Raw genomic sequence first — 27,701 nt, forward strand, 5'->3', positions numbered from 1 at the left:
GCATCAGAAAAGAAACTTTTCCTCCAGACTTCTTCTTCCGGGCGGGCACTTGATATTTTCGGGGGGGGGGGGGGGGGGGGGGGGAGAGAGAGAAAGGAAGGTAGCCTGGAAGAAACTCAGGTAATAAACAGTGATAACGTTACAAGATGGGGGACAGCGGGTGACACCGAATCGTTAAATTACGAAACAATTATTTATCCAGAAAAATATCCCAAATTTTTTGGATCTTGTTTAGGTTTTGAGCATCGAAAATTGAATGAAGAAATGACTATAGATTGTTTTTAAACTGAATATTTTGTAAATATTGATTTTTAAATCTACTGTATGAAATGCTAACAACGAACGATCCCATGGCGTAAAAATATTGCATTATATTTAATACATATTTTTAGCGCAATTTCCATTCTGGAGAATTGCGTTTATTAACCCGTCATTTCTGGATGTATGAATGTATGAATGAATGGATGGATGTGTGTCCGCAGCTTTAAGTCGTATCTCCTCCTCAACGAAGCAATATCGAGGACTAGTTCCAAAAGCAATTATGTTAAGCAAGTTACGAGGATGAACATAGGCCTAAAAAATTCCGGGTTTCTTTCATGGATTTCCCGGAAAAGCCAAAAAAAAACCTCGAAAAAATGCAGTTTTTGGCCCATATCTCGGCAACCAGACCCCTTAGCGACTTGAAACATGTACCAATCGATTTCTGCCATAATTTAGAACAATATTGCCGAAGAAAGTTTTCAAAAATATCCTTTCGTTCGGTCACAAAATTTTTTTTGAATTAATTAAAATTTGGACCGAATTAGTAGGCATTTTTATCCTACCACACCACACGCGTCATCACGTTCAATAGCTGCGCCATCACGTTCAATGGCTGCGACATCACATTCGGTAGCTAGGCGCGCAATGGTTTTTAGTCATGTAACTCTATTGTAAATAAAACATGTATTTTAACCAATGGTTTTACTAACCCTGCTCTTGATTTACGCTACGACAGAATTTTTTTTAGATAACATAAGGAAATTGCGCTAAAATTGTCACTAGACTTTTTAATTACCTTGTTTTAACGAAAAATAGCCAATCACGCGAAATTGATGAAGCAGTGGAATATGAGTGTGATGTATTAAATGTCAGTTTTTTTCAAAGCTGAACGTACCAATTATGTTCAATTGGCTTAGCCATACCCTGGTCCCAAATAGCGGAAAAGTCTATTCAAACGAGTAACCTTCTATTGTTGAATCCATCAAAGTAAATAACTATTGGTACATCTCTAGTAATACTCATCTAAACCCCAGCATATCAAAAGTTTTCAGACATTTAGATTATGTAGTGCACCTATCCTCTAATTAACTCGGGTGGTTGTTGGGAACATTTGCTGCCTCTCGTAACGCAGATTGCCATCTGTACGCTGCTTTAATGCCCTCGACAAGTCTGAGGAAGACTCCGGTCCAGTCCCTCAAGTTACACTTTTGGGACATGACAATAGTACTCCATAACACCTTTTCTGCTGCATGTAGCTGTCAACTAAATTGTGACTGATATAACCCTAGTATTAGGTAGGTGGATGAATTCCTTTTTAAAATGAAGGTATCCACTGGGCTGAATATCATCTATGAGCTATCACTGTCACAGCAAAAGGTTACAATCTACTTTTTTTAGTAGAACTTGCTTAACCAACAGTTTGCTTTTTAAAAGTACTGCCACATCAGAAAATGAAAAATACATGTAAATCATTTATTTTACTTAAAATGTTATTGTTTTTACACTATGTCACAAGTAAATTGTAAATATAAAAATGAGATAAACAAAACAATTAGCCCAGAAATAAACATTGACAATGATGGTAAGATCTACAATTAATGTTTTAGACAAAAAGGTTATAAAAAAATAATAATGGAATAACATATTTCATTGGAAACAAATGCAAAAATTGCTTGACTGTATGTACAAAAGCAAAAACAATGTAATTCTACATCTATCAGCAATATGCCAGAAGTTGTTCAGTAGACTTAAATACAATTTTTCTTGACAAAAATTAATAATTTTAAACAATTATAATTTAATCAACTGCTGAACTATTAAATTTCTCATTCTTTGCAATACCACAAGCCAACACAAGAACTGGAATCACTGATGTTGATGTGTGGTATAGATCAGTTGTCTTCCTTGCTTAAACACTAACACAGCTGGTAACCAAGACAACCACTTGACTACACCAAGAACACAATATTGTCTGATAGCATGACCTGGTTTTCATCCATCATTTTATCAATGGCGGACATGATTTCATCCTCAGAAAAGGGCGTGTCTTTGTGCTCCGCTGACATGTGTGCTTTTATTTGGTCCAGCTGAACTGATTGGGCCCGCTCTTTTTTGTACAGCTGGTACAGTGAGGACCGGAAAACTTTTAATCTGAAATTGTAGCAGGTACGTAAAGTTCCCTTTCCAAACTTTATGGTCTATAGGGCAAGTGAAGTAGAGTTCACTTGTTTCTGTATGAAGAGATTAGCGTGGTCAGCACTATGCCCAGCCGCCTTTACTTTCCCTAACGTGAGTTATGTACCCATCAGAGTTGGGTGGACTCAGGGACGGTTTACTGACTTGAACCCGGATTCGAACTTGAGACATATGGGTTAGCAGTCCAGCTCTCTACCGCTAGACCACTTCGTCCATCAGAAAGTATGAGTTAAAAAAAAAGCTCACAGGCTGAATAATTTTACCTTACTAAACTATATAATTTTTTAAACTGCCTGTTATTAAAATTGCCTAATTTAATTACTGAATGTGATTAAATTCAAATTATTAAATTATTCTTATAACAATGTGTTTCACTCTTGAAGGTGGTAGAGCTGTACTATTATATAGATTGTAATGTTAACCACTAAGAGTGATGAGGTAATCATATATATCAATATAATTGCACAGGTAAAATACAAATTTTTCCTAAACTTCAGAGCAATACAAGTTTTTTTAAGGTAAGTAATTGTTAAGAAAACTTTATTGATCTCATTTTTAGTGCCTGTTACCAACTTAAGTTTTTAAAAAAATTACCTTTTAGTATATTGAAAATTGCATGACAGCAGCCAAATATACTAAGTGAACACACATGACAGTCAAATGATAAAATTTAAAAGCTAACAAAAAGATGAAAACATTACCTTTCATCTGACAGTTGTGTTGACACTGGGGTTGATGGTGCTGATCCAGAGGCGCGTCGTTTCCTTCGCTCTTCTTCCAGCGATGCAGGTTCTGTTGTTGGGTGATTAAAAATAATTTATATTAGATTTTTGGACTAATTAATACAGCTTGCTTAAAATAGAGTGAACAAGATAAAATCAGCTGATAAAAAAAATTAATTAACCTGTTCTTTCTTCTTCAAGTTCTTCAAAATCATATGGATCAGCACTTCCGTCTTCTTTTGGAGCTGATTTTTTTGCTCTAGCTGTTCTCCTGCAATGTAAGTTAGACAACTGTCACTAACAAGTCTCTACACATTAAAGACAACTGTCACAAAGAAGTCTCTATCTCTACACATTAAATCCATGAGGTGAGGAAAAAGAAAAAGTGAGAGTACAAGATCAAGTGGCAGGCTCAAAACAGACTAGGCCACTGAAGATGGTGGAGGACTGAGGAATGGGAGACAGCCAGTTAACAGGACACTTTAGGTGTTAACTATCTACCAGACTTCAGGACAGGTAGGTAGACTAGACAGGACAGATAGGTGTCAACTGTCTACTAGACAACAGGACAGACTAGACAGCCAAAGTCTAATGAGAAGACCACTCACGCTTTTTTAGGAGCTGGGCTTTTTTCTACTTCCTCCTCATCCTGACTTTCTTCCCCATCACTGTTTTTGGCCCTTCTGCGAGATTTCTTCTCTCTCTCCAACACCTAGCATAAAAACATTGAGATAATTAAGTTAAAGAATAGGAAAATTATATTTAGTTCATACAGCATTTACAGGCACACAATACACTTACATCCTCTCAAAATATGGATGTAGTATAGGTGCTATAATGAGTAATCAAACTTCTTATTGATAAGAACATATCTTTTTCATTATGCAATTCAGACCTTTTTGAAATAAGCAAACTCCACCAGCTCCACTGCAGCTTGAGCATCAATGTGTTCCACATTTTTACTCAGCCGAGCCTTAGCGTGTGCAGTGGAAAGACGAATGATTGTTTCCAGAGCTCGAGCAGTTACTGGTTGTGTCTGCAGGACAAAAAACAAGTTAATAAAAAGTGACCGAATGAAAGGATATTTTTGAAAACTTTCTTTGGCAATATTGTTCTAAATTATGGCAGGAATCGATTGGTAAATGTTTCAAGTCGCTAAATGGTCTGGTTGCCAAAAACTGCATTTTTGCGAGTTTTTTTGGCTTTTCCGGGAAATCCAGGAAGGAATTCCGGGAATTTTTTTGGCCCACAATCATCCTCGGAACTTGCTTAACATATTTGCTTTTGGAACTAGTCCTCGATATTGCTTCGTTGAGGAGGAGATACGACTTAAAGCTCGGACACACATCCATCCAGAACGAATTAATAATCGCAATTGTCAGTATGGAAATTGCGCTAAAAATTAATGGATTTAAAAATGAATTTATACATCATTCCTTAAGTCTAATTAATCTACAGCAGTTGTTTGTAGTATATTAAGATTTTAACGATTTTGGATCGAGCTATTTAAAAAAAAAACTTCCCATGTATAAGTAGTGGGGAGGAGGAATAAAGTGATGAAAGAATAATCAACTATTTTTAAAAAGAATACTTGTGTTATTGAGAACTATGGTGTCTTTGCAGGGGCTTTAATTTAGGTTGTGTATGAAATAAGATTAAAGAAAAGATGTGACTTGAAGATGTAAAAAATTTAAGACCATTAAATATTGGTCAGTTTATAGTACAATACCCTAGCAATATGATCCTGTGTAAGATTGTCTTGATTCCTTAACTTGGCATACTCCTCAGCTATGTAATCTGAAGCTGCCCTTGTTAGTATAGGTTTTACATTTTTTGCTATGTGGATATATTTCCTCATGAACTGCATGCTGACAATCTTGTCTCTAAAATAAGAAGAAAATTTTCTGTTATACTAATGCTAAGCGTTAAATATAAAAACAAAACAGCTACTAATTAAAAAGAATTTTTGTGTGGGTGTGTGAATAAAAACAGCTACCCTCTCTTCCCAGGGCCATGCAGGAATGTGTCCCTCTTCTCGTACACAGGGGTCTCCTGGTTCTCAGTATTCTCAGCCTCTGGATCCTGGGTGGCCAACATCATCGTGCTACTCCCCATTGGCAGAACTGGATTAGGTTTTACAAGGAGAAATTATTTTTAAAACGAAGCCATAGGAGAGGAGGGCAATGAATTTTTTGTACTCCTAGTGCCTAAACACTCACCATCCCCATCCTGTTCTCCTGCAGATCTGTAGCGGTGCATCCTCAAGACATGATCTGATATTTGTCTATCAGATTCTGGATCCATCTAAAAAATACAACAACAAAAATTAAATACCTAAGACGATAAACTGTTATGTTTCTTCAAATGTAGGCTACCATTTCATGGTAATACAAATTTCTTTCATACATTTATGTAAACATATTTTTATAAGCCATAATAATGATGTATACAGTAACAAATACATACAGCTTAATGAAGAATATAAAAAGTAGAATTACCTTATCTAATACAATAAACAGCAAATCAAAACGGGACAAAAGTGAATCTTGCAGACCAATATTCTCCATTGGAGTCTTGAACTGATCATACTAAAAGCACAAATAACAGTAGTCAATTAGAAAAATAAATTGAAAATGTTAGTGTTCTCAAGAGGGAGAAATGACAGGGCGGGCTCAAGATTAGTTAAGGTGTGTACAGTTAAAGTTTTCTCACCCGTCCATAAACTGGATTGGCAGCAGCAAGGACACTGCACCTGGCGTTCAACTTGGCGTGAATACCAGCTTTAGCGATAGTGACCCGCCCTTGTTCCATCACCTCATGAATGGCAGTTCGATCAATGTCCGACATTTTATCAAACTCGTCAATACAGACAACCCCTCTATCTGCCAAAACCATAGCACCTGCTTCCAAACGTTTCTCTCCTAAACAATTCAAACATCAAATATAGATATTGAAATCAATAAAATACTAAACAATTACTTAGGCATTTATTGTGAAAATAGCAAAACATTTTTTGAACTTTAAAACAAATTCTCTATATAAATATTTGAACCTAAAATCTTTCATGACTAGTTATTAAAAAAAAACAAACACCTGTTTCTTGATCTGTAGTGACAGCTGCTGTAAGACCAACACCCGAAGAGCCTCGACCAGTAGTAGGGATAGCGCGTGGAGCTGTATACAGCACATACCTGAAAATATACAAGGTAAACAATGTCATTTACTTGATATTTAATTTTATTAGAATTAACATTTGAGTTCTAATCTTGTTTTCTTACCTCAACATCTGAGACTTTGCAACAGATGGATCACCAATAAGAAGCACATTGATGTCTCCTCTCAACCTAGTTCCGTTTTCTAAAACTTTCTCATTTCCGCCAAGCAACATGCACAGGACAGCTTTTTTAATGTATTCATGGCCATGGATAGATGGTGCCAACGAACGAGCCAAAGCTTCAAAAACATCCTAAAAAAAAAAAATGATTAAATAATATTCAGCATGTAACAGAATCAAAACAAGAAGTGTCAAACACCAGTCTTTATAAAATAAAGTACAAGTATGTACATACATGCTTTTTATCTTTAGCAAACTTTTTAATTTTAGCCACATCATCTGCAGAAAAAAGGGGTTCAACTTCCTTACTCAGCAATGAAATACTATTTGCTATCAACACTGTCCTGAAATGGAAAATAAAACATGTAAGCAACATCAAAACAAAATGGTTCCTTTGATTAATTTAATGGATATAACTCAATATTTGTGGGGGATAAAATGAACAAAAGTGCTCAAGTTAAGCTGCTTTAATTAAAAAGAAATTTAAATAAGCCCCCCCCCCCCCAATACAAGCAGGTAGTAAAAGAGCAGTTGTGCAATAGCTCACCTAAAAGTTGCTGTTGTAAATCCATTTTTCTTAGCTGGCAAACAACGGAACATGCCCACAACTTGAACTCTATCACCAGGCTGAAAATAAAGAAATTATTTGAGACTTTCTCAAGACGAGTGCTTTGGTGGTTAAAGTGCCATGAGGATGGTGTCTATTTTACCACAAGTAAATTACAACTAAAAGTATTAACGCTATATAAACATGTATATTATTATTAGAAAACAAATGAACTAGAACAATTATAAAAGAAACTTCTGCTACTGTAGTATCTTAATTTCTCTTTAAAAATGTGATTAAAAAACAAAGGTGTTGCTGGTATTAGTAAAGTATTTGAAGTTGAATGTTCATTCATCAAAATGTGGACACGAGGAGCTGAAATGTGACTCTTCCAATCAAGACAAATACAGAGCAGCATGTCAGTCTGATCAACTTCAACCATTTGTGTTGTTACCTAGAACATCTTTTCTCAATCATGCCAGCAAAACATGAGGCAGATGAAGTAGAGTTAATCTATTCCCATGACCTCACAGAAATTTTATTCTCTGATTAAGATGATGCTTGGTTGGGAGACACTATGTGAAAATATAGCTCATAGCTAGCACTACCTATTGGACTTTTTGTCTTTTTGGCTATACAAAACACAGGTTTGTAGAAAAGTTGTGTCACATCAACAGGGGTAAAAAAAAAAAATTACTTATGTAAGCAACAGATAATATAGCAGGAATGGTCCACAAACTCACCTTGCAAGCATCAACAAGATCATTATCTGCTATAACGTCAACAGATCTTGGCAGCTGACCTGGAGGCGACTTCTCTGGCATTTCTTGAATGCTGAAAGTCTGGTGGTCTTTGTAAACGGATAAACCAAACTCTGTCTCAAGAAGATTTCCATCTTCATCCTAAGCAAAATAGGTAAAATGTTTAGAATTACAGCTGACTGAGGTAACTACAGTGCTAATATCTAATACTTGTGTGACAGCTGTTACTAAACTCACTTTAGTGGGGTAGACTCCGCTGGTGGGGTGTGCATCAAGAGAAGTCATATCTGCGTAACGGCGTTCAATTGTTTTCTTAGTTGCTGGACAGTAATGGACACTTCTTACAATTTTAGGCCTTATCAATGAACCTGTAAAACAACATATTTTATAAATGAAGTTCACAAAAACAACTCAAATTAGAAACTACTCAGCAAGGACACAGTGTTTTGTTCCAAAGTTTACTATAAAAATGTACAAAAAAAACAACAAAACAACAAAAAAACAAGTGTGATGCTAACTAAAGGTTGTATAAACACAATAGAATATACCATAGTGTTAATTTATTTTGCCTTTCTTTTGAGGATTTCAGTAAAAAAGAGAAATAAAATGCAAGTTTTCTTACATTTGGTCACAATGCCTTCAACACACACCATGTTGCCCAGGAACTTGCTAGTTAGTGACCGTGGTGTGTTATGTTTGTCACCAAAGCTGATAATAAGACCAACAGAAACATGTTAATAAATTAACAACAAAATTTAAAATTTCATAGTTCATAATTTAATGTATGGGGTTAAAATTATTGCATTTAAACAATTACCTTCCTTCAAAGCCTACAAAAAATTCTTCATGTTGCTTGCCATAAAGTGGATCTGCTGAAGATACCAAATCTTTCAATGCCCTCTGGAAACACATGAGTTCTTCAAAAGATTCATTTAAAAGTCTGAAATGATACAAATTGTAACAAACGTATAAAGCATAAAATTAATTCATTAAGGCAATATTCTATATTTTGCTTTTTGTTATGTAATAGGCCTAATCAGAATTATTTTACAAGTTTAAAAATACAATATAGTGCAAAAATGTAATGTCTAGTCTTATTTATTTAAGAAAATTGAATAGACTATACAATAGGAGCCCTAGAGATCCAATATTAATTTTAAGGGCAGTTTTTTTTAGCTTTTTCAAAACACAAATGTAAGATTAAAAAATACAGTGGATTAAGGCATAATTTTTCAAAGGCTGTTTAAGGCTGATAAATATAGATCTAGTCACTCAGTGAGTGTAGTGTAGATACTTACAGATTACAACGTTTTGGATTTTTTCGGCGTAGATCATTTATATTTATTTTAATCCGAACATCATTGTTTGCCACCATATCTCTAACCTTCTGGTGATATATCCCTTGGTCATCCTGTAAAAATAAAATATGTTTATGATTTAAAAAATGCGCAAGCTGTGTGTTTAGGGCCAACATAAAGATTAATAAAGAACAAAACAAAACATTATTTAATTAGGCCTATGCAATATCTTTTGCATCTGAGCTGAGGTAGAATCTAGATTTGTTAGAAGAGTACACATCTAGAATAGATCTAAAAAATTTAGAGACTAGAATCTAGATTAGGCCTACAGTTTAAAATTTAATTTAAAATTATAGTAATTAGGGTTGTCGGTATCGGCCGAGATCGCGGTAAAAACATGACCCGAAATCGCCCATTACTTTCTGATACCGGGCGCACGAGATTTGGTTTTGCATACTAATAAGTTTTTAATTTATGGTAATTAATTAAGTTTAAAAGGTCATTTCCTAATGTTAAATGAAAAGTAGAATGGTTTTCCCATTGTTTTGATGGCTTAGCGATCTGATTGCACGCTGTCTCTGCCTTGGTCTTCCCCCTGTATGAAGGCTAGTTTCAAATACGTTGGAATCACGATTTTTTAAAAGGTTATTCTAGATGAGTGAAGATTACTGAGCAGACATATCTTATATATGTGGAAATGATATTTGTTTTTGGATATTTTGACTCTGACATTAGATATACTCGTTTAGAGGTGGTCACTGTATGATAATGTAGGTCGCGTTGCCACCATTGTTATATTTTTTCATCCCGATCTTCCGGCCTTTAAGTTTGATCAACTAACAACAGCATTCTAATGGAATGTGCAAACAAATCTCCTAATTTTTTATTTCAGAATATATTTACATACCCATCTTTAATTTTTTCAGCTCTAGTTCTAGTTTTGCAGAATGTTTTTCCTAAAATCCAATTTTGTCAGACTAGACTGACAAGAGTCAGACCTAGATCTAGGTTACCTGTCTGTTGCTATACACTAGCATTGTGCTAACTGTAATTTTAAGTATTCAAGTTCTACTTACCCTTAGATATAGTTATATGCTGAAAATCAGAATCCATACACAATTCACACATAAAAACATTGATCTGATAACTTCATTTAAATTATTACAAAATGGCTTATATGGGCTCTACTTCACCTGCCCAAAATAACAAGGTAGTTATATACACATTACAGTGTTCAAGTCATTTAGATTTCTAACTATGTAGTTCTTACATTCACTGTATTTATATAAAATATTGCTTTAGAAACATTTTCATATTTGCGCAGCAGTTTTATAACAAAATGGCTTAAAGATGGACTCTACTTCACCTGCCCAAAATAATGAGGCAATTATAATATTATATGCACATAACAGTGTTCAAGTCATTTACTTTAGATTTCAAACTTTGTAGTTCTTTCATTTGCTGTATTTATATAAAATATGGCTTTAGAAACATTTTCATATTTGCGCAGCACACAGTTTTTTTGGGTTATGGGAGGAAGCCAACACAAAAATATAAGTTCTGTATTATTTTTATTCATTTCAACAACATTTACAAGTTCTATATATCATTCTAGCTAAACTCTGCAAATATGAACAAAATACAACTGCAATTAAAATAACTATGCTCATTTTATTCAGGTATACCATGACTTGTCACAATTGGCCAATGCAAAAGTAAGGGGATTCCACCCCTCACAAAAAAATTCGCAGAAAAAAAACTATTTGAGCTAGACAAAAAATCTTTTTTGTTTTGTTTTCATTTTGTTGAGCTCTACAAGAATATGTAATTTTTATTTTTATATGATGATTAGTGCTTTTTTACCAAAATCCCTATAGTAATGTAGCTCAAAGTCAAGTGTGCAACTGTACTGTTACCTGTACTATTGTGAAATAGTAGAAATAGATCTAGATCTAGTGACTGATCTAGGCCTATTATTAAATTTATATTATTCTATAGTAGACTACACCCCTTTGGTCACTCTGCCCTCCCTTGGTTTTACTCAAATTTACTCCACTAGTCATTAATGGCTGGTGAATACAACATTTACTTACTTGATCATCTAGAAAATCTAGGTATTCACTCTGAATTTGCCTTAAGTGTTGATCTACTTCGGTAGCCATTGCTTATCAACGCTATGTTTTTGAACAATTTAAAAAAACAATCAAAACAGAAAAGGATATTGAATGAATACAAAATAAGCCCAGTAACAAGCTGGGCCCTACCAACAAATACAGTTAACGTCGCGCCAATTACGTCACGTGATAGTTCGCGGGAAAATTTTACAATTCCCGAAAATCAACGAAATAACATAGCAGAGCGTTACGGATTTCAGTGGATCCGGTTATTTTCTATTATTTGTCATCTATGTCGAAAATGGCAGCGCCCTGAGTAAAGAAAGATGTAAAACAACTCTATTGTTATTGTTATCATTACGTTAGTGTTTAGTAACTACTGTCACCTCAAAGCTATGGCAAGTGAACAAAGTGATGACGAGCTTCTAGGTATTGGCAATTCAAGCTCAAATCAAGATCAAGATCTAGTATCAAAAAATGAAGCAGTTGACGATATAACTTGTTTAGAAGAGGAAACTTTGTTGTCGTCAGTTTCACCACCCAATGTCGAAAGTAAAACTGAACCAAATGAAAATACAATAAAAACTACTAATAATGAGACTAAAGTTGATGAAATCAACGAGTCACAGAGTGTAAACGAGTCACATAGAGTCAATGAAACATCAACTACAATCAAACCTGATATTACCAATTATAATGCTAAACATTTTGAATCTGTCAATGATCCTGTTATCATCGATGATGATGATATTTTAGAAATTACTGATGATGAGGGTGATGAAAATCAACAGCTACCTTCTCACTTATCTGTTAGTAGCGATGACAGTAATTCGATAAAAAATAATAACTTTGAGCAAGATGATGAAGAATATAGTAGTGAAGATTATGAAGATACAGAAAATAGTGAGGATGAAAGTGATGAATCCTGTACCATAGATGGGAAAGTTAATATATTTTACAGTCATGGTTCATTGTTTATCTGGAATGCAGAAGGTAAAGACTAAGCTAGTGTACAAGCTACTAAGAAGCCACACTAAACTACACTTCTTTTCCCATAATTACTCCCGTATGATTTTACAATGACATAACCCTATCGGTTGCAATAGCATCAAAACTTCACAGATCTACCTTTTGCCTTTTAATCTCAAAACATACTGTGTTGCCTCTTAGCTAAAAAGTATTAAATTAAAGTTCATATATGTGGTGATAGAAAAGAAAATATCTTTCTGGTTTATATGAAGAAAGAGAATCTTTATCCTTTGTCTGTTTTGTGTACTCTTATCTAGTCATATACAAACTCTAAAGTCTCATTAAAAATGCATTGTTTATTCCCTTGAACACAAAATACTGTATCTAAATGAACTACACCTATTTTTACACTCTGTTTACACTCCTATTAAACTAACTCTGATTCCATTATTGAACATTCTACAAAGTTACTTTTGATGACTGGTATTACTTTATAAATTCTTCTCCCTGACTTATGGATTTTACTCACCTGCAAGTGCCAAAATGAATAGCCCTTTCACATGTTCTAGTCATGTGACTCTGACCCATGGCTGGTCATCATTCTGGTGGCTTGTTCAGATTTGACCAATTGTCTGCAACTCTTTAGACATAATTATATTGCATCACCACATTTTAAAAAAAAATGTACCATAACATTCAGCTCTTTCCTTTGTAGTGACTAGGGGTAGATGGTATCATCAACTATTTCTGATTAAAACTTGCAGTGCTCATGCACAATTAACATTTATCATACTAATTACTTGAGTTTTTTTACTTATGTTTTTTTAAAGGGTGTATTTTCTTTAATTTTCCTTTAACTAATGCAAGCTTTTTTTCATTATTAGATGCACAGATGTTAAGGGAAGAATGCAGAATAATAGGCAAATTGACTGGCAGCTTGCCTCGTGCTCCAAGACAGAACAATCATTTAGGTCTTCCTTTACAGCTCATGCCTGAGGAGGCCAAGCTCCTTGTTGAATTAGGTAAACTGGCTTGAGTCTTTCTGCTTATAAATATAGATAAAATATATGTACATGTAATGGGTATGGATCTCTTTAAACTAGTTATTAATGTTGAAGAGCTATCATTTATTATTTCTAGATGGTTTTGTTTTTAAAACTTAATGAAAATGTATTTCTGTTATTGCTTTTGTGTGTAGATGCTGCAGTTGTTGTTGTTGACGAAGATACTGTCTCAGCAAGCCTACAAAAAATGAGAGACACTGCTTTCAATAGAGTGCGTGAGCAAAATATCAAAATTCAGGTACTTAAACTTCATTCAAAATTTATGATCGGTAATGCTGTTTTCAATTAATTAATTAAACAGTTAGAGGGTCTTATTGATCCACCTTATATAGCATTATATTACTGTTGTTTTACATATATTCCTATATCAAACTTATTTCCAAGATTTTTTACGTTAATTTTAAAAATAATTTTGTTGACAAGCTACTGTACTAGTCTCACAGATTGTAAACTATTATATTAGTATATCTAATTAATTATAAGTGCTTTTACCTGTATGTGGAATGAATTACAAGTAAAACCAATTTCTACTATAAGGGTTGATTATTTAATATTGATTTATGTATTGTGTTTTCTCAAAGGTTTCAAATTAACTTCATATAAAATTTTAAATACATTAATTCACAAATTGATTATTTAAATATTAGCAACAGCTTTACAAGAACAGCAGAAGGCAGGATGTCCAGCATCGTCTTAAAGACATCATTGCTGGAAAGAAAGCGAAAAAACAAAAACAATTAACACAAAATAAAAATGGCAGTTCCATCATCAGCTCCAGTGTAGATTCTGAGTCAAGCCCCCCTAATCAAACCCACACATCCAAAACAAATGCAGACCTCTGTAATCAAACTACAGATGCAAGCAGCCCACAAAATCCAAGTAAAATATCTAATACTGATGGAAACCATATTAGTACAACCAATGCAGAAGAAAGCCCAAAAAATCCAAACAACACATCTAATACAGCTGATAGCCTGCTTCATTCAGGTAACACATTCAATGCAAATGAAAACCTATGTACCAACTCCGATTCAAATCTGGACGGCCCCAGTCCTAAAAGAGGGAAGTTAAATGAAACAGCTGGGAGCAATGACAACAGTGAAGACAGTTCAGACAGTGATGAAGTTGACAACTTAGAGGTTGATGACATTCTCAAGGAAGAGCCGGACACTTCAGCTAAACATTGTTTGGTGCAAATTTTTACTGGTCAGTGCCTTAAGTACTATTTTCATTTTAAAGCTTATTCATAGACACTCATACAATAATGCACCTCATATTTATGTTGGAAGTTTTTTTTTTTTAATTTGACAAGTCCTGTAAACTTTTCTCTTCCCACCTTCTCGATACCATCTTCTTCAGGCATTTTGTTCATAGGGGACACTATTGCAATATATTTTTATTACCATAGGGCAGATGCAGTAGAGTTCATGTTTCTTGACCTCAACATTTGAAGTGATGGTCTGGTCAGCACTATGTTCAGGTGCCTTAACACGAGTCAGTTACCTATCAGAGCTGGCTGAAACGAAGGAAAGCTTGCAGACTTTAGTCCATATTGAGATCCAAACTCGAGACTTTTGAGTTGGCACCCAACCACACCATCTCATGATGCTTTCTATAGCAAAGGATAAGTTTATTTTTAAAATGTTTTACTTTCTTTAGAAAATCCTTGGCGCCATAGTGTTCGCCCTTGCCAAGACTGGAAGTTTCCTATGACTGAAAGGGAAAGGCTGAGATATTGTGTGTTCAAAGACCTGTGGGAAAAGGGCTTTTATCTGACATCAGGGTCAAAGTTCGGGGGAGATTTCCTTGTTTACCCAGGTATGGAAATAAATGTACTGGTTGTAAAATATTGCCTTACTGTCCAATATTAGACTTATTTATGTTAATACACTGTTAAAGACCTAAATTCCAAAGATTGTCTCATTTTGACCACAACTTATTTCCATTAAGATGTACTAAGTTTGCAGATTGTAAAGAACGTTTAATATGGAATAAAGATATCTGCATTTTAAACAGAATGTTCTTATTTTAATCTGTGATGTTTATTTCCAGCTTTAGTTTAGTATTTGATTATCTGGGACTTTTCTATTTTTGAAACAAAATATATTTTTAAACTATTGCATAATGATAATATCTGCTTTTTACTTGTTTTTTTCTCCATTAAATTTTTTTTTCTGTCTTACTATTACATAGTGTAATTTTCTTTTTCTTATATAAGTATGATTAAGTTAAACTGAATTTTCTGTATCATAGTTAAAAAAAATAGTTGGTTAAATTAATATCTATTATGCACATCTCCACAGGAGACCCAGCTCGCTATCACTCACATTATATTGCCATCTGCAAAACCCAACATGAGGAAATACATTGTCTGGACATTGTCACCCTCGGCAGGCTGGCATCCAACGTGAGGAAGACAGCTTTACTCTGCACTGTGGACAGAAGCAAGAGTGTTGTCTACACTTCCTTAAAGTGGACTGGGATCACATAAATAGCAAATAAATTTTTCATCTACTTCGTTGTGTTGTCTAGTCTGTACCAGTTGATGACTTTTACATCATCTTAAGACTGATGATTTTACAAAATTATAATTTAGTCTTTTATTCTGTTCCTGTGTTGTATCTGTGGGTCTGGAGACTGTCTTAAAAAACAATCTCTTTTAAGTCTAATGTCTAATCTTAAAAACTGTTAAATAAATGGAAGATAATAATTTTTCTATTGCATTCTTGACTTCAAATTTTTGAAATTTGCATAACTTAACCTTCTTGAAGATCTTGGTTATTCGCACACCTAGGTAATTTATGTACCTTTGGAAAATCCACAATTGATTATCTATGTAAAATGTTTGCAAAGCAAGTAGAGTCATTCGTGTCATATCTAAATAAGGGATGAAACTACATTACTGAACACCCTGTGACTGGTGGTGTTGTGAGGACGGGGTCGACAAGAATCAAACAGGAAGTCCGTATACAATTAGCTTCTTAGGTGGGTTTTGTGGAGATGGGAATTTGCTTTTTATGATTAACAGCTAATTTCTGTTTCACCGTTTAACTACATACTGGAATATCTTGAATGCTTATATAGTAAGTACGGCCATTCCTGCACTAGTTCTGAGCCAGCAAACTAGGATGGGGCAGCATCTAAATGTGTATTTGTTTCTATAAGAAAGTACAAATTATGGGCTAAACTAGTACAAAATGAATTTGTTTTAAAAGCTGTTTCTACTGTGAAAAGAATAGCAATTTTAACAGTGCAGCTGACTCAATGTTAGAATAAACAAGAGCTTATATTTTATTGGTGACATTTTATTGTAGTTATACATTAACTATTATTACAATAGGCATAAGTAGTTTAATATTTTTAGTAGCTAATATTTTTCAAACCAATTATGAATACTTTTATTAAATCTGTTAACAAAATAAATTCATAGAGAAGTTCTTTCTGCTATCAAGTTGTCCTATAAGTAGTTACAATATTAATAGCCTAGGTTTACCGGTACTTAATTCTATTAGTACAAAAAGTTATAATTGCAATAGTAAGTTGCATTTTGGGTACTTATTTTAAAATAGAAGCCAAATCACAATTTTTTGTTTTTAATGGGAATTGTTCAAAATAATTAATAAATTTCAAAAATTAATATTTCTTCCTGGCTAACAGGATTTTGAACAAGAGACTGACTTATAAGCCCTATAATTTGTTTAAAGTAACTTTTCCAACAATTCTCTATTCTTCACAAGAGCTAGATTTAATTGAACTTTGGATCCTTGAGAAATTGCTAATCTTTCAGAACTACTTTTTTATTTAAAGAAATTAAACCATGGCTAAGTAGTAATTGTATATTAGATAGTGCAGATTTATAACAAACGCTGACAAATTTTTGGTTTATATTTGTTTTGACTAGTATTCTTTTAATTATTTTAATTATTTTGAAAGTTCTGTAAATTGGAGCTGTTAAATTTCTTTTGTGCAGGTTTTACTAAAAACTTTTATCACAATAGATGCCAAGTCTTCCAAACTGTACATTAGGAACATTAGTTTAGAAACACTATGATCAGTCCTGTTTAATTAATCTTTTTGACACAACTGAATTCCATGTACATTAACAATAAAAGAAAAGTATCATTTCATTTGTTTAATATATTAAGATTTAAAAGTAAAAATCAATGAATATCTAAAATGCATAAAAACATCAACAAGCAGTAAATAGAATTACAATGTACACATCTACAGGTCAACAAATTGACATGAAATAAAAATATCAAAATTTGTACATAGCTCATATAAAAAATGTACACGTTTTTCTTGGACACACTGTCACCACACTCATTCATGACTGATAATCATTTCATTATCACATAAATTTTATTGGCACTCTTCAACAGGTCATAGGAAGCAATACATCATTACTTTTGACAAACATTAAAAGCATTATGTCATTAAAAGTTAATAGTCTTTAAAATAATACTTAATGTTAATCTTACTTAATACACTGTTTGACAAATAAATTACCCATAATATTTTAAAAATTGGAATTGTTTGTTGTGCATTATAAAACAACAGTACAAGACAAAATGACGGAGTACTGGACTAGTGTTTTTGAGCAATGTTTTAAACTGTCAAAGTCGCTTTAAATTCTTTTTACTCTTTCTAGTCCCAGCAACACCAGCAGTGGAAGCAGATCTACATAGAGGTTTACAGGGCTTGGGATGGTGAAAACTTGCAAAACATCGGCTACAGAAATCATAGCCACATTTACTATCAAGGCAAGTTGCTCGATCCTGGTTAGGCTTGATGATAGCAGAGCCCTGACACCTGGGGCATCTACGAAGCTGATCCTCGGTTAGAAAAGAGTCGTTTGTCTGTAGAAAGAATAAAAAGAAGTTGAAAGAAATAACTTTTGAAGGAGACCCTTTAACAGGTATATAAGTAAAGTGTTATTATGTTATGAATGAGGAAAGATAAAACGCTTACCGCGACAGAGGGGACAGTAGGGATCATAGCATTAGCAGCTTGAGACTGTAAACAAGTCAGTCGCCCCTTTGAAACTGTCAGCTCCTTGTGTTCAGAACTTGAAGACAAAAATTTCTGTCCACAGTTCTCCTGTGAAAATAGTTGTAAAGACATTTATACACTGCGTCGCGGGAGAAGAAGCAAACAAATTTCTCTATTATTAAAAATAATAATACTGCAACTTACGTCATATTTAAAGATTGTCTTAAACCTGCCAATTATCAATAACTACCCTGTATCCTACAACTTTTTTGTGCTGATAAAATTAATTTTGAGCTAACTTTAAACCAAAATGTAAATATTTCCCACCTTTTCCTCTTTGACAGTCTGGGTGTTTTGTTTTAATTGTTCTTTAAATAATTTATATCTTCTTGAAGCTTTCTGGTCATCATGAAGGGCTTGCCTCCACTCCAGGCTCACTTTGCTAACACTATGAAGAAAAGAAAGTCATTACTTCTGCATTCAACCACACTAAAATATACATGTTTTTGACTAATCATGTATGGAATGTTACATTTTTTAAAAACAGTATTTAAATAATTTTAAATCAATATTTGCATATAAAGATAAATATATATATTTCACAAATGCATAGTAATTACATTTTTTAAAAAAGACATAGTAACCTAAAAAAAAAAAAAGAAGAAAACAATATATGTCTATTACCTTTTGGGCCTATTTAGTAAAAAATAATTTTTGTACTGAAAAAGTTATTTTCTATATCTTGTTTACCTTTCTAAGTCAGCTGTGTCTAAGTAGGTAAATATTCTCCCAAGAAGCAACGGAAAACTGGAGCTTAGTCTCTTGATGATATCCAATTTGCAAAGTCCTACATTTCGACCAATTAGGCGCGAGCTTTCTAATGGCGAATGAAGTTTGATTATTCTTGACAACCTCTCTGCTTTGAGGGAAATATTGTGCACATGCTTGCTGTTGAAGGTATCCTTTTCAGAATTGCTGACACAAATAGGCTGAGATACTTGTAGGCTCTCAACATCACAGTGAGGATTTAATACTAATAGAGAAATCTCAGCTTTCTTCATGGTTTTTTTTAATGAAAAGTCAACATTCGCGTGTTGTAAAACTGTGGTATCAACACCATCTGGGTTTGTTGATAAATCATTTTCATATTGCAACCCAGATATATAATGAGTTCTTTTACATTTGACTGGATTATGTGAGCCACTAAGATCTGAATCACTGCTGTAGCGTTTATTTGGACTTTTCATAAACAGTGAGTCATGATTTATCTGTTGGTTGGTTTGATCATTATCCAACAGGAACACACCATGTGACTGAAGCTTCTGAGAAGAAAAGTCTCCCTCAGTTGATGTGTCTACAAATAAGGTTGGATAATTTCTCAATTCACATTCAGAATCTTCAACACTGTGACTGCAATGCTCTTTGGTATCTTTAAAAGACTGTATAACACATAAATCGTTGGGCTCCCCTTGAAATACATTTAAAGATTCTTTATTGCACTTAATCATTGTTTCTGTTGACTTATCACAGATTAGATGCCTAGAGAAATCTGGTGAAGTTCTAGAACTAGAAGACCATGATGATGTCATCTCATCCAGTGACATTTCTTGTAAACTTATCTGTAAATCATCCGTGGATACAGACAAAGGTGAACTCCCACCACTATCTGCATCATCGCAGTCCTTTTGTGACATAATTTCTTTCTCTTCATTTCTTACTTTAGTTTGAAATAGATTCACATTATCATTTCCTAATTCTGTATTCGTAGTGTGTATACTTTCATCATCAATGAACAATTTATCATCAGAAAAACACAACTGTAGAGGGGGTGGTCTAGAATCAAAGACTTTAGGCCTTCTTTTCCTAAAATGAATAGATTCTAAAGCTGGTGAAAATTCATAGTCTGAAGAGTTTGTCTGGACATTATTTCTATTAGAAGATAATGCCAAATTTTGGAATGATGATGAAGAACTAACAGAACTTGATGTCCATTCTAGGGTTCGATCACAATACCCACTGTCGCTGCATGCGCTGCCCAGGCATGAAGTGAGATCTGTATGACCAATCTGTTGATGTGATGGAGTTTTGAAATCATAATGAACATCCTTGTTCCATCCTTCTTTGTCAGCTGTCATCTCAACAGAATCTGTTTCCATACTGTTTCTCATTTCAGTCTGAGCAGTAGTTGAAGTCTGATAATCCATCTACAATGAATAATATTAAAATTCATCAGGCCTACTTAAATAGTTAAAATTGCACCATACAATTTTCTCTTGAAAATATTTACAACAACCCCATCAATGGAGCAGATGCTCATCCGGAAGACAGATTACCCTTCCCTCCTCCCCCCCCCCCCATGAAATTAAATAATATAGTACGCCAACTACTATAATAAAAAAAATAAGATGGCATCGTCAAGCTCTTAATATCCATTAAAGTATTGCGTTCAGCTCATGAGCTTAATTTAAGGAGACTTCACAAGGCAGCTGAACTGTTTAGTTTTGATAACTTACAACATTAGATAGTATGGGGTTACTCTAGTAGAAATTAACATGGAAACAGAGAAAGACAAACAGTTTTGGGATTGTGTTTATAATTGTACAGAGGCTCAACCTAACCATCTAGAATTTAGTCTAACACTCAGATAATCACAAGTTTTAGAACAAACAATAGGCCTATAGCTGCAAGGACCAATTCACACAATCAATATCTGTCCTGCCTTCAGTTTGTTTAACCTAATTTGAACAAAAAATACTTCTTTTCATTCATAAGAATTGTCATGGTTAAACTTTAAAACAATCCACCTGTTTTAAAATATGTATAATAGAATAGGCCTAAAGTGCTAAAGAATGTTGGAAATTCTAGTAGTAGGCTGCATTAGCAAATTTATACTAGATCTAGAATCTTAAGTAAAAAATAATTATGTAGGCCTAGGCCCCTAATTAAAAATATATTAATTCTAGATCTAGATGATTGTCTTGCGTCCAGACGAGTAGATCTAGAACTAGATTCAAGTATTAGATCTAGTAAGTAGGGTCTATTCTAGCAGCTAGATCTAGTTAGTAGGCTTTTTGATGAGAATTACAGAATGATTTTTTTATTAAAAATGTATCAATAATAGCTTGCACACTAGTAAACTAAGCCAATTTAGCATATTTTAACTTTCTGTGCAAAGTCATTATTACTGAAAAAAATTCCAAAGTCAGGTCAGCCTGTGGCACCCTCCACTGAACATGACAGAAGGAAAAAAAAACTTGACCCGTGACCTTCATTAAAACAGAATTTGCTTTTGTTTTTTTTTCATTTTTAGTAAATATGTGCTTAATCTTACCCAATAAGTGATAAAAATTTGAAAATTAATTTTAATTACTGTTGTAAAGTGAGATAAACAGCTTAATAAACACGTGTTTTCTTGAGGGGGTGTGGCACATCCCGACATCGCATTGTTTGTAACTTTATATTTGTGTTTTATGACTATATTTGTTCACAATCAGCATGCTATGCTTTTAATTTTGATAAAGGGTAAGTATACCAAGTTACAAAACCTGAAATCTAACTAATAATTCATGCTTTCAGTTTAAAAAAATAATGAAAACGATCATCAATGAAGAAAGCGTAAACATTCTATTTTTAGGTGTGACATAAAAAACAGTCATAAATCTAGCCGAATGATTGGATTCTTGCGCGTCACACATTTTCCCGCGCTTCGTGTTCACCAAAAAAGATTATAATAAAATGGCATTATTATTCTTACAGAGCATATCTCATGCCTACCATAAATTATTACCAGTTTATTGTAATGTGTGTAAAATTAATGCTTTCAAGTAAAAAATAGCAATAGTCTGGTTAAAAATACCTGCGGTATTTTATAGTTATTTGATTCGAAAGATAAGAATTATATAGAGCTACTTTCACTAAGGCGCCGCTTGCGAGACAAACATAGAAATTAGGCCAAAAGTAGATCCGACAATTCTTAAATAACAGACTTAAATAGAAACGGATAGTTCCGATTTCTTAAATTAACAGTGGCTTCGTAATCATTAGTTTTATCGCTCTACCCATTAGTGAAAGCGAAACTGGTCGCCATTTTTGGTAAGCGCATGAGCCGTGAGATGGCTTCAAAACAACAAACCCGGAAGCTGTGAATTCGAACGGCCTATAGTTAGGAGTTTAGAATCTAGATTCTAGCTAGTCTAGAAATCTAGATCTAAACAACAGTTTTTTTTTACTGTACAACTAGTACATGAGGAGCTAGATTTAGATCCATTTTCTGTTAGAGATCTAGCTCTTTGTCATGTTTACTCTGATCAATGCTATTAAAGTGATTGTTTAATGAGTATCAGTATTATTCTTAGTGAACCAATTTGGTTTACTGATTCTGCTCTTATAAGTTTGTCACTAAAAATCAACATGACATCACTACCCGCACCAGCTCAACTTTGCGCCTTAGTCATTTTTTCAGCCTAGGACTTTAGACTAGGTCTAGGTCAATTAATTTTATGAATTTCCGTGAGATCACCAACAATCAGTTTAACAAACGAAAAATGTTAGGTAGATCTAGTTCTACATCAATCAAAACGTTTTAATTTACCGTTTTAATATGTAAATTGAATATTGTTTATAAAGAATTCATTGTATTCTTTTAGGATGAACAGAAACGTCAATAGCTATCTTTCAAACATCTCGCCACAATGATGTGTCAACCAATCGCAATAGCTTAAATATAAACTTGCCAGGATTTTTTAAGCGACTCAAGTTAAAGCTAAATTACTGGAGTTGGATTTGCCACAATAAATGAGTAGCTTCAGCTGATAGGAACTTTTGATGATCTGGTAGCAGTGTTGCTTTCAGACAATTTTCTCAGAGGGGGGGGGGGGGGGGAGGCACACACTGATTAAAGTATATTATTATATTTTCTGTATAAATTATCCATCTTTTTCTTCGGGGAGGTAGGGGGGGGGGGGGAATGGGTGGCTTGAAAGAAACTATGTGTGGTAGACCAAACATTTAAGTTTCATTTAACAGCCAAACAAAACAAGTTTTATGTATGTATAATGGGAGGTTACATTAAACAAATCATTTTAATTAATGTCCGATCAATAATGAGTGACGACCTCTCCCATTGAAGAAGGTTACCCGTTGCGTTCCAGAGCACTCAAGATTTCTTCCAGACACTCTTCTATGGTGGTGCTCTTGAAACTTTCGTGGCGGGGGGGGGGGGGGGGGGGAAGAAGCACTTGACATTTCAAGGGGGAGGGCGGACAAAGTTTAACTTGTAAATTAATAGTTTTTCATATTTTGTCACACCCCCCCCCCGGTTCTAGTTTATGTCAATCAAGCTGACGTTATGACCCATGTTATTTTAGCTGTTTAGAGTTTCCTTTCCGAGACGCGGACCCGAGGTTCACATGCAGAAATCGTGCGTTGCAGTAAACGTTAAGCTCCTTTTAACACCCCCCTCCTAAAATAAGATAGGAAATTTGATATACACCATAACATTTTACTTTTTTTGTAAGTCACCCACCGTCACAGAAGTCTGAAATTTGTTTACACGTAAGGTTTAGTATAGTTGTTGTATAATAAGGGCCCATCTATAAACGACTTTAATAGGTTTTAAAATGCCCCCTCCACTCCTTCTAGTCAAATATTGTCACAAAAAAGCCAGACAACCCCCCCCCTAAAATGACTAGAAGCCTATAACGGAATTTAAAGAGGATTTCATCAATGCGTTACCAGTTTTCTGATTGGAGCATGTAAATAAAGATGCAGATTGCGTCATTTGCCTAAGTGATGAAAAATATTAGTAATATTAGACATCAGATTTTCTTCCAGGCATCTCTTCGGGGGGGGGGGGGGGCTCTCCCACGAAGAAAGTCTACCGCCCCCCCCCAACGATGTGAAATTTATATAGAAAATATATACTTTTAACAGTGTCCGCCCCCCGAAGAAAGTCTACCGCCCCCCCCCCCCCCCCAAAAAAAAATTTCAAGTGCCCCCTCCCCCTCCTCCCCCCGAAGAAAACAGTCTGAAAGAAACACTGTTAAACATGTTATAAACGTCAGAGTAACTGATGTAGCTTGTTAGTGTTACTAATTGTGTATTTTTAGATGCGTGATCTCAAATAGTAATTTAATCGTCTAAAAATAGATGCAGATTGCAAAGTGACGAAACTCTACAGGGGGTTTCCTCGCAATACAAAAAGTCATTTTAGAATTGTGATATTGTTTTCATAAAGTGCTTTATTTATTATAAACAATGCTGGCGTTACATTTCTTGGATCTTAGTTGTTGGGGCGCGGATACGTCCCCGCTACCTCTCAGACGCCCCGTGAGTCTGTATGAGATCCTTGAGTGCACGCTAATCACCCTCCGTAATAGTGAGTTAGAACACTGCTCGGCGATCGCTCATGTGTCAGAGTGTCTAGGGGCGCTCTAGTGAGCCACCGGTTACACTACCACAGGGGCAATGAGTACGTCCCTGGTTCGGATTAATCATCGAATATCGTGTGCCGCCGTGTCCTATTATATGACAACAACTATTGTAGCCAAATCTACTCTGCTTGGGCGCCGGAGGACGCGCCTGATTCAATTTGTCAACGGTTATTGTAGCCCGCCTTGTAATTAGTGCATAGCCTTTAAAAAAATGAACGTAGGTGCCATAGTGCTCCCGAGCGTGCCGGTGACGCTCTGGGTCACTTAACGCCTGGTGAGTTTTACCATTGATTTAGTATTACCCGTAACTCTCTTTGCAAGACGCCAAATAAACTGATACCAAGTGCTAAGATTATAGTTTATAGCCGCTCGGGAACTCTGGACGCAAAACCGCTTCCGAATTTTATTTTTATACACCTTATACTGAGAAAAATCGCTTCCCGCCAGGGCGCCACCCTTAAAAAATTACCCCCCCCCCCTCCCCCGCCCACAGAAACCTTCCCAGGAGTATTCTCATCATCTCAGCAAAGTTTCAAGGCAATCGGATGAACGGTGTCAAACCGCATTCTACATTTATTTTTTTACCGGATATTAAGAAAAATCGCATCACACTCTTCTGGGGAGCTGCCCCTAAAAAAAAAAATGTTTCCAGCAGAAACCTTCCCAGAAGTATTCCCAATAACAACAAAATATTCCATGGCGATCCGGTGAAAGCTGTAGTAATGCATAAAGGACACGCACAAATAAAAACATACGGTGTACTCTAAAGAACCCTTTTTTAAAAAGCATTTTATATAGATTATATAGTTTTATTTCTTAATTCTATTACTAATAGTATTAGGCGTAATCCCGAGCCAAATGGGATTGGTTTTTTCATGCAATGCTTTACTGGTAGCTACGAATTGTCTCATTTCCTGTACTACTAAGGTCCATAACCTATCTGTGTATTTCTGTTGTGGTTTCGATTTTGCCATTAAACACATGTAGGATCCCACTCATACGTTTTACATTTTATTTTTAAAGGTAATTACTAGAAAGAACCCAGATCCTAGATCTAGATGAGTAACCAGAACTACTCTAATTAAAATTAATTTTAAAAAATAATTAAATAATGATTTCCTTGAATGAAATGATCCACTCACTGATCAGACCCAGAGCATCTTCAAGACCAGAGGCATCTCCCCCCTCCCCCAACGAAATGGAATTTATATACAAAATATCTCTCAGCTGCATAGATTTTAGACTTTGAGTTAAAAGTAATTTACTAAATTTAGTTTAATTTAGATTCTAGACAGAGATTTTGACTACTGTGACTGTATGGCCCAATTTAAAAAACATTGATTTTATCAATTTTTTTTGTTACATTTCAATTTTCATTAAGTTTAAGCCTGATTAAGCCTTAGGCTAGGCCTATTCATTAGGCAGTAGGCCTATATATTGATAATATATAAATTTATAAATTAAGACTTAAAGCTCTACTGCTTACCTCACATGCATGGGACTAGGCCTATAAACATATGTATTACTATGTATGTACTATGTTAACTCTGGCTTCAAGTACATTTTAGTTTGGGGAAAAATTAAAGTGATGTCTGTGATGATATCAATTAATTAGGAATTGTTAATGCTATGATATATGCTATAGGCTTGTTATCTAATATATATGAACTAACAGTATCGTCTTGCGCACATCATGATTTTTTTTTTTACAAAATAGAAAACATGAGCTGTTGAGCGCTTAAGTGATGGTATTGGGACATTCTTCAGTAATTCCAGTCAAACCCCCAAGTGTAGAATTGAATAGTATTTAACTCTTTATTCAATCAGTAGATATCTAAAGGAAATTAATTTCCTTACAGCAAGGCAAAATATCTCATGTTTCCAAACAAAATTTATTAAAAAGTTCTCGTGATATTGTAATAGTTTTGGATTAGCAGACATATATAAATATATATCTAACTTTGAATAGTATTCCTGACACCAATTTTTAGATTGTGCTCAATCTAGTTAGTGAATGCTGTGCATTCAACATAGTCACAGTATTAAATTTATTCATAATATTTATTTTATACATTTATTTTGAAATAAAATAAGGTTATAAATTTTATGAATGATTATTTGCTTGTTTAATGTATTGTATATCAATTATATCAACATATTTATCATGTTATTTAGATCTGTGCCTAATGAATATTAAATGTTTTACTCTTGTTTAGATGTCTGCTACTCCTAGCATGGACCAGGGTAAGGAGAATCCCCTTAACCCACCCAGACAACAGACAATGATTTACATCTGTGGAGGTAGACCTGACTATATCTATTTTACCAAAACAAAGTTTTTAATTGTAACATAAGCTTCAGATATATTTTATGTTTTACTAGTTGTTTTTTTTTCATTTTTAACAAGCTATAAAAATTTTTTCTTAATTGTTATATTCCATTTATCCAAAGTTTTAGATTAAGATTTACAATTCATGTCTTGTACTGTATTCAATCACAGAGTGCCATGCAGAAAATGAAATTAAGGCCAGAGATCCCATACGTTGTAGAGAATGTGGTTACAGAATCATGTACAAGAAGCGCACCAGGAGACGTATCCTTTACAAGTTTTTGGTGTTGTTAAAGTTAACAAAACAAATGTTATTTAAGTTTTTCAACAAATGTTATTTAAGTTTTTCTTCCCCTCCAGACTGCTGATTTATCAGTTTTACAAATTATTTGTGTTTGGTAAAATACCCTGGCAAAAAAAAAGATATTATCATGGGGCATGGTGGCAGATATATATTTAACTGGTTTAACATGTAATAGCAAGTCTAGTGATATATTAACTACAGCTCATTATTACATGTTTTTGTCTCACATTTGAATCCTTGACATTATTTTCAGTTATTGTGTTTGATGCCAGATAGCTAGCTGCCTTCCAGTTATGAATTTTAAAACTCATGAATCATTTTCTTCACCTATTGTATCATTCATTTGTCTTTATGATTCACACTTGTAAATAAAGCTCCA

The 27,701-nt window shown here is 34.3% G+C and overlaps 3 protein-coding genes and 1 long non-coding RNA gene across 4 annotated transcripts; 2 read left to right on the forward strand and 2 right to left on the reverse strand.

Moving 5' to 3' along the window:
- Window positions 1-1,727: 1,727 nt before the first annotated feature.
- Window positions 1,728-11,409, reverse strand: LOC131942975 (zygotic DNA replication licensing factor mcm3). Its single transcript, XM_059302962.1, has 20 exons — window positions 11,213-11,409; window positions 9,120-9,232; window positions 8,639-8,761; window positions 8,444-8,529; window positions 8,059-8,189; window positions 7,804-7,962; window positions 7,061-7,140; window positions 6,749-6,857; window positions 6,458-6,645; window positions 6,273-6,370; window positions 5,892-6,100; window positions 5,678-5,767; window positions 5,399-5,483; window positions 5,176-5,302; window positions 4,909-5,062; window positions 4,075-4,215; window positions 3,788-3,891; window positions 3,362-3,450; window positions 3,159-3,249; window positions 1,728-2,412 (listed from the first exon to the last, which is right to left on the reverse strand). Exons 1-20 carry the CDS (start codon window positions 11,279-11,281, stop codon window positions 2,211-2,213), a joined length of 2,448 nt encoding a protein of 815 aa, XP_059158945.1. The 5' UTR covers window positions 11,282-11,409; the 3' UTR covers window positions 1,728-2,210.
- Window positions 11,410-11,505: 96 nt separating this feature from the next.
- Window positions 11,506-15,781, forward strand: LOC131942977 (tRNA-splicing endonuclease subunit Sen34). Its single transcript, XM_059302964.1, has 6 exons — window positions 11,506-12,226; window positions 13,087-13,224; window positions 13,401-13,504; window positions 13,914-14,472; window positions 14,926-15,084; window positions 15,570-15,781. The coding sequence occupies exons 1-6, from the start codon at window positions 11,629-11,631 to the stop codon at window positions 15,755-15,757; spliced, it is 1,746 nt and encodes a 581-aa protein (XP_059158947.1). The 5' UTR covers window positions 11,506-11,628; the 3' UTR covers window positions 15,758-15,781.
- Window positions 15,782-17,217: 1,436 nt separating this feature from the next.
- LOC131942976 (uncharacterized) lies at window positions 17,218-22,969 on the reverse strand. The gene is made up of 5 exons (XM_059302963.1): window positions 22,850-22,969; window positions 19,009-20,462; window positions 18,586-18,706; window positions 18,238-18,366; window positions 17,218-18,125 (listed from the first exon to the last, which is right to left on the reverse strand). Exons 2-5 carry the CDS (start codon window positions 20,460-20,462, stop codon window positions 17,883-17,885), a joined length of 1,947 nt encoding a protein of 648 aa, XP_059158946.1. The 5' UTR covers window positions 22,850-22,969; the 3' UTR covers window positions 17,218-17,882.
- A 2,646-nt stretch (window positions 22,970-25,615) lies between these two features.
- LOC131942979 (uncharacterized) lies at window positions 25,616-27,224 on the forward strand. The gene is made up of 3 exons (XR_009386832.1): window positions 25,616-25,672; window positions 26,906-26,990; window positions 27,190-27,224. It is a non-coding gene; the product is annotated as an uncharacterized LOC131942979 (long non-coding RNA).
- Window positions 27,225-27,701: the final 477 nt, after the last annotated feature.

The sequence above is a fragment of the Physella acuta genome, unplaced genomic scaffold, assembly GCF_028476545.2.
Source record: "Physella acuta isolate Inbredline_101_S28 unplaced genomic scaffold, ASM2847654v3 ptg000436l, whole genome shotgun sequence".
Taxonomy (NCBI): domain Eukaryota; kingdom Metazoa; phylum Mollusca; class Gastropoda; family Physidae; genus Physella; species Physella acuta.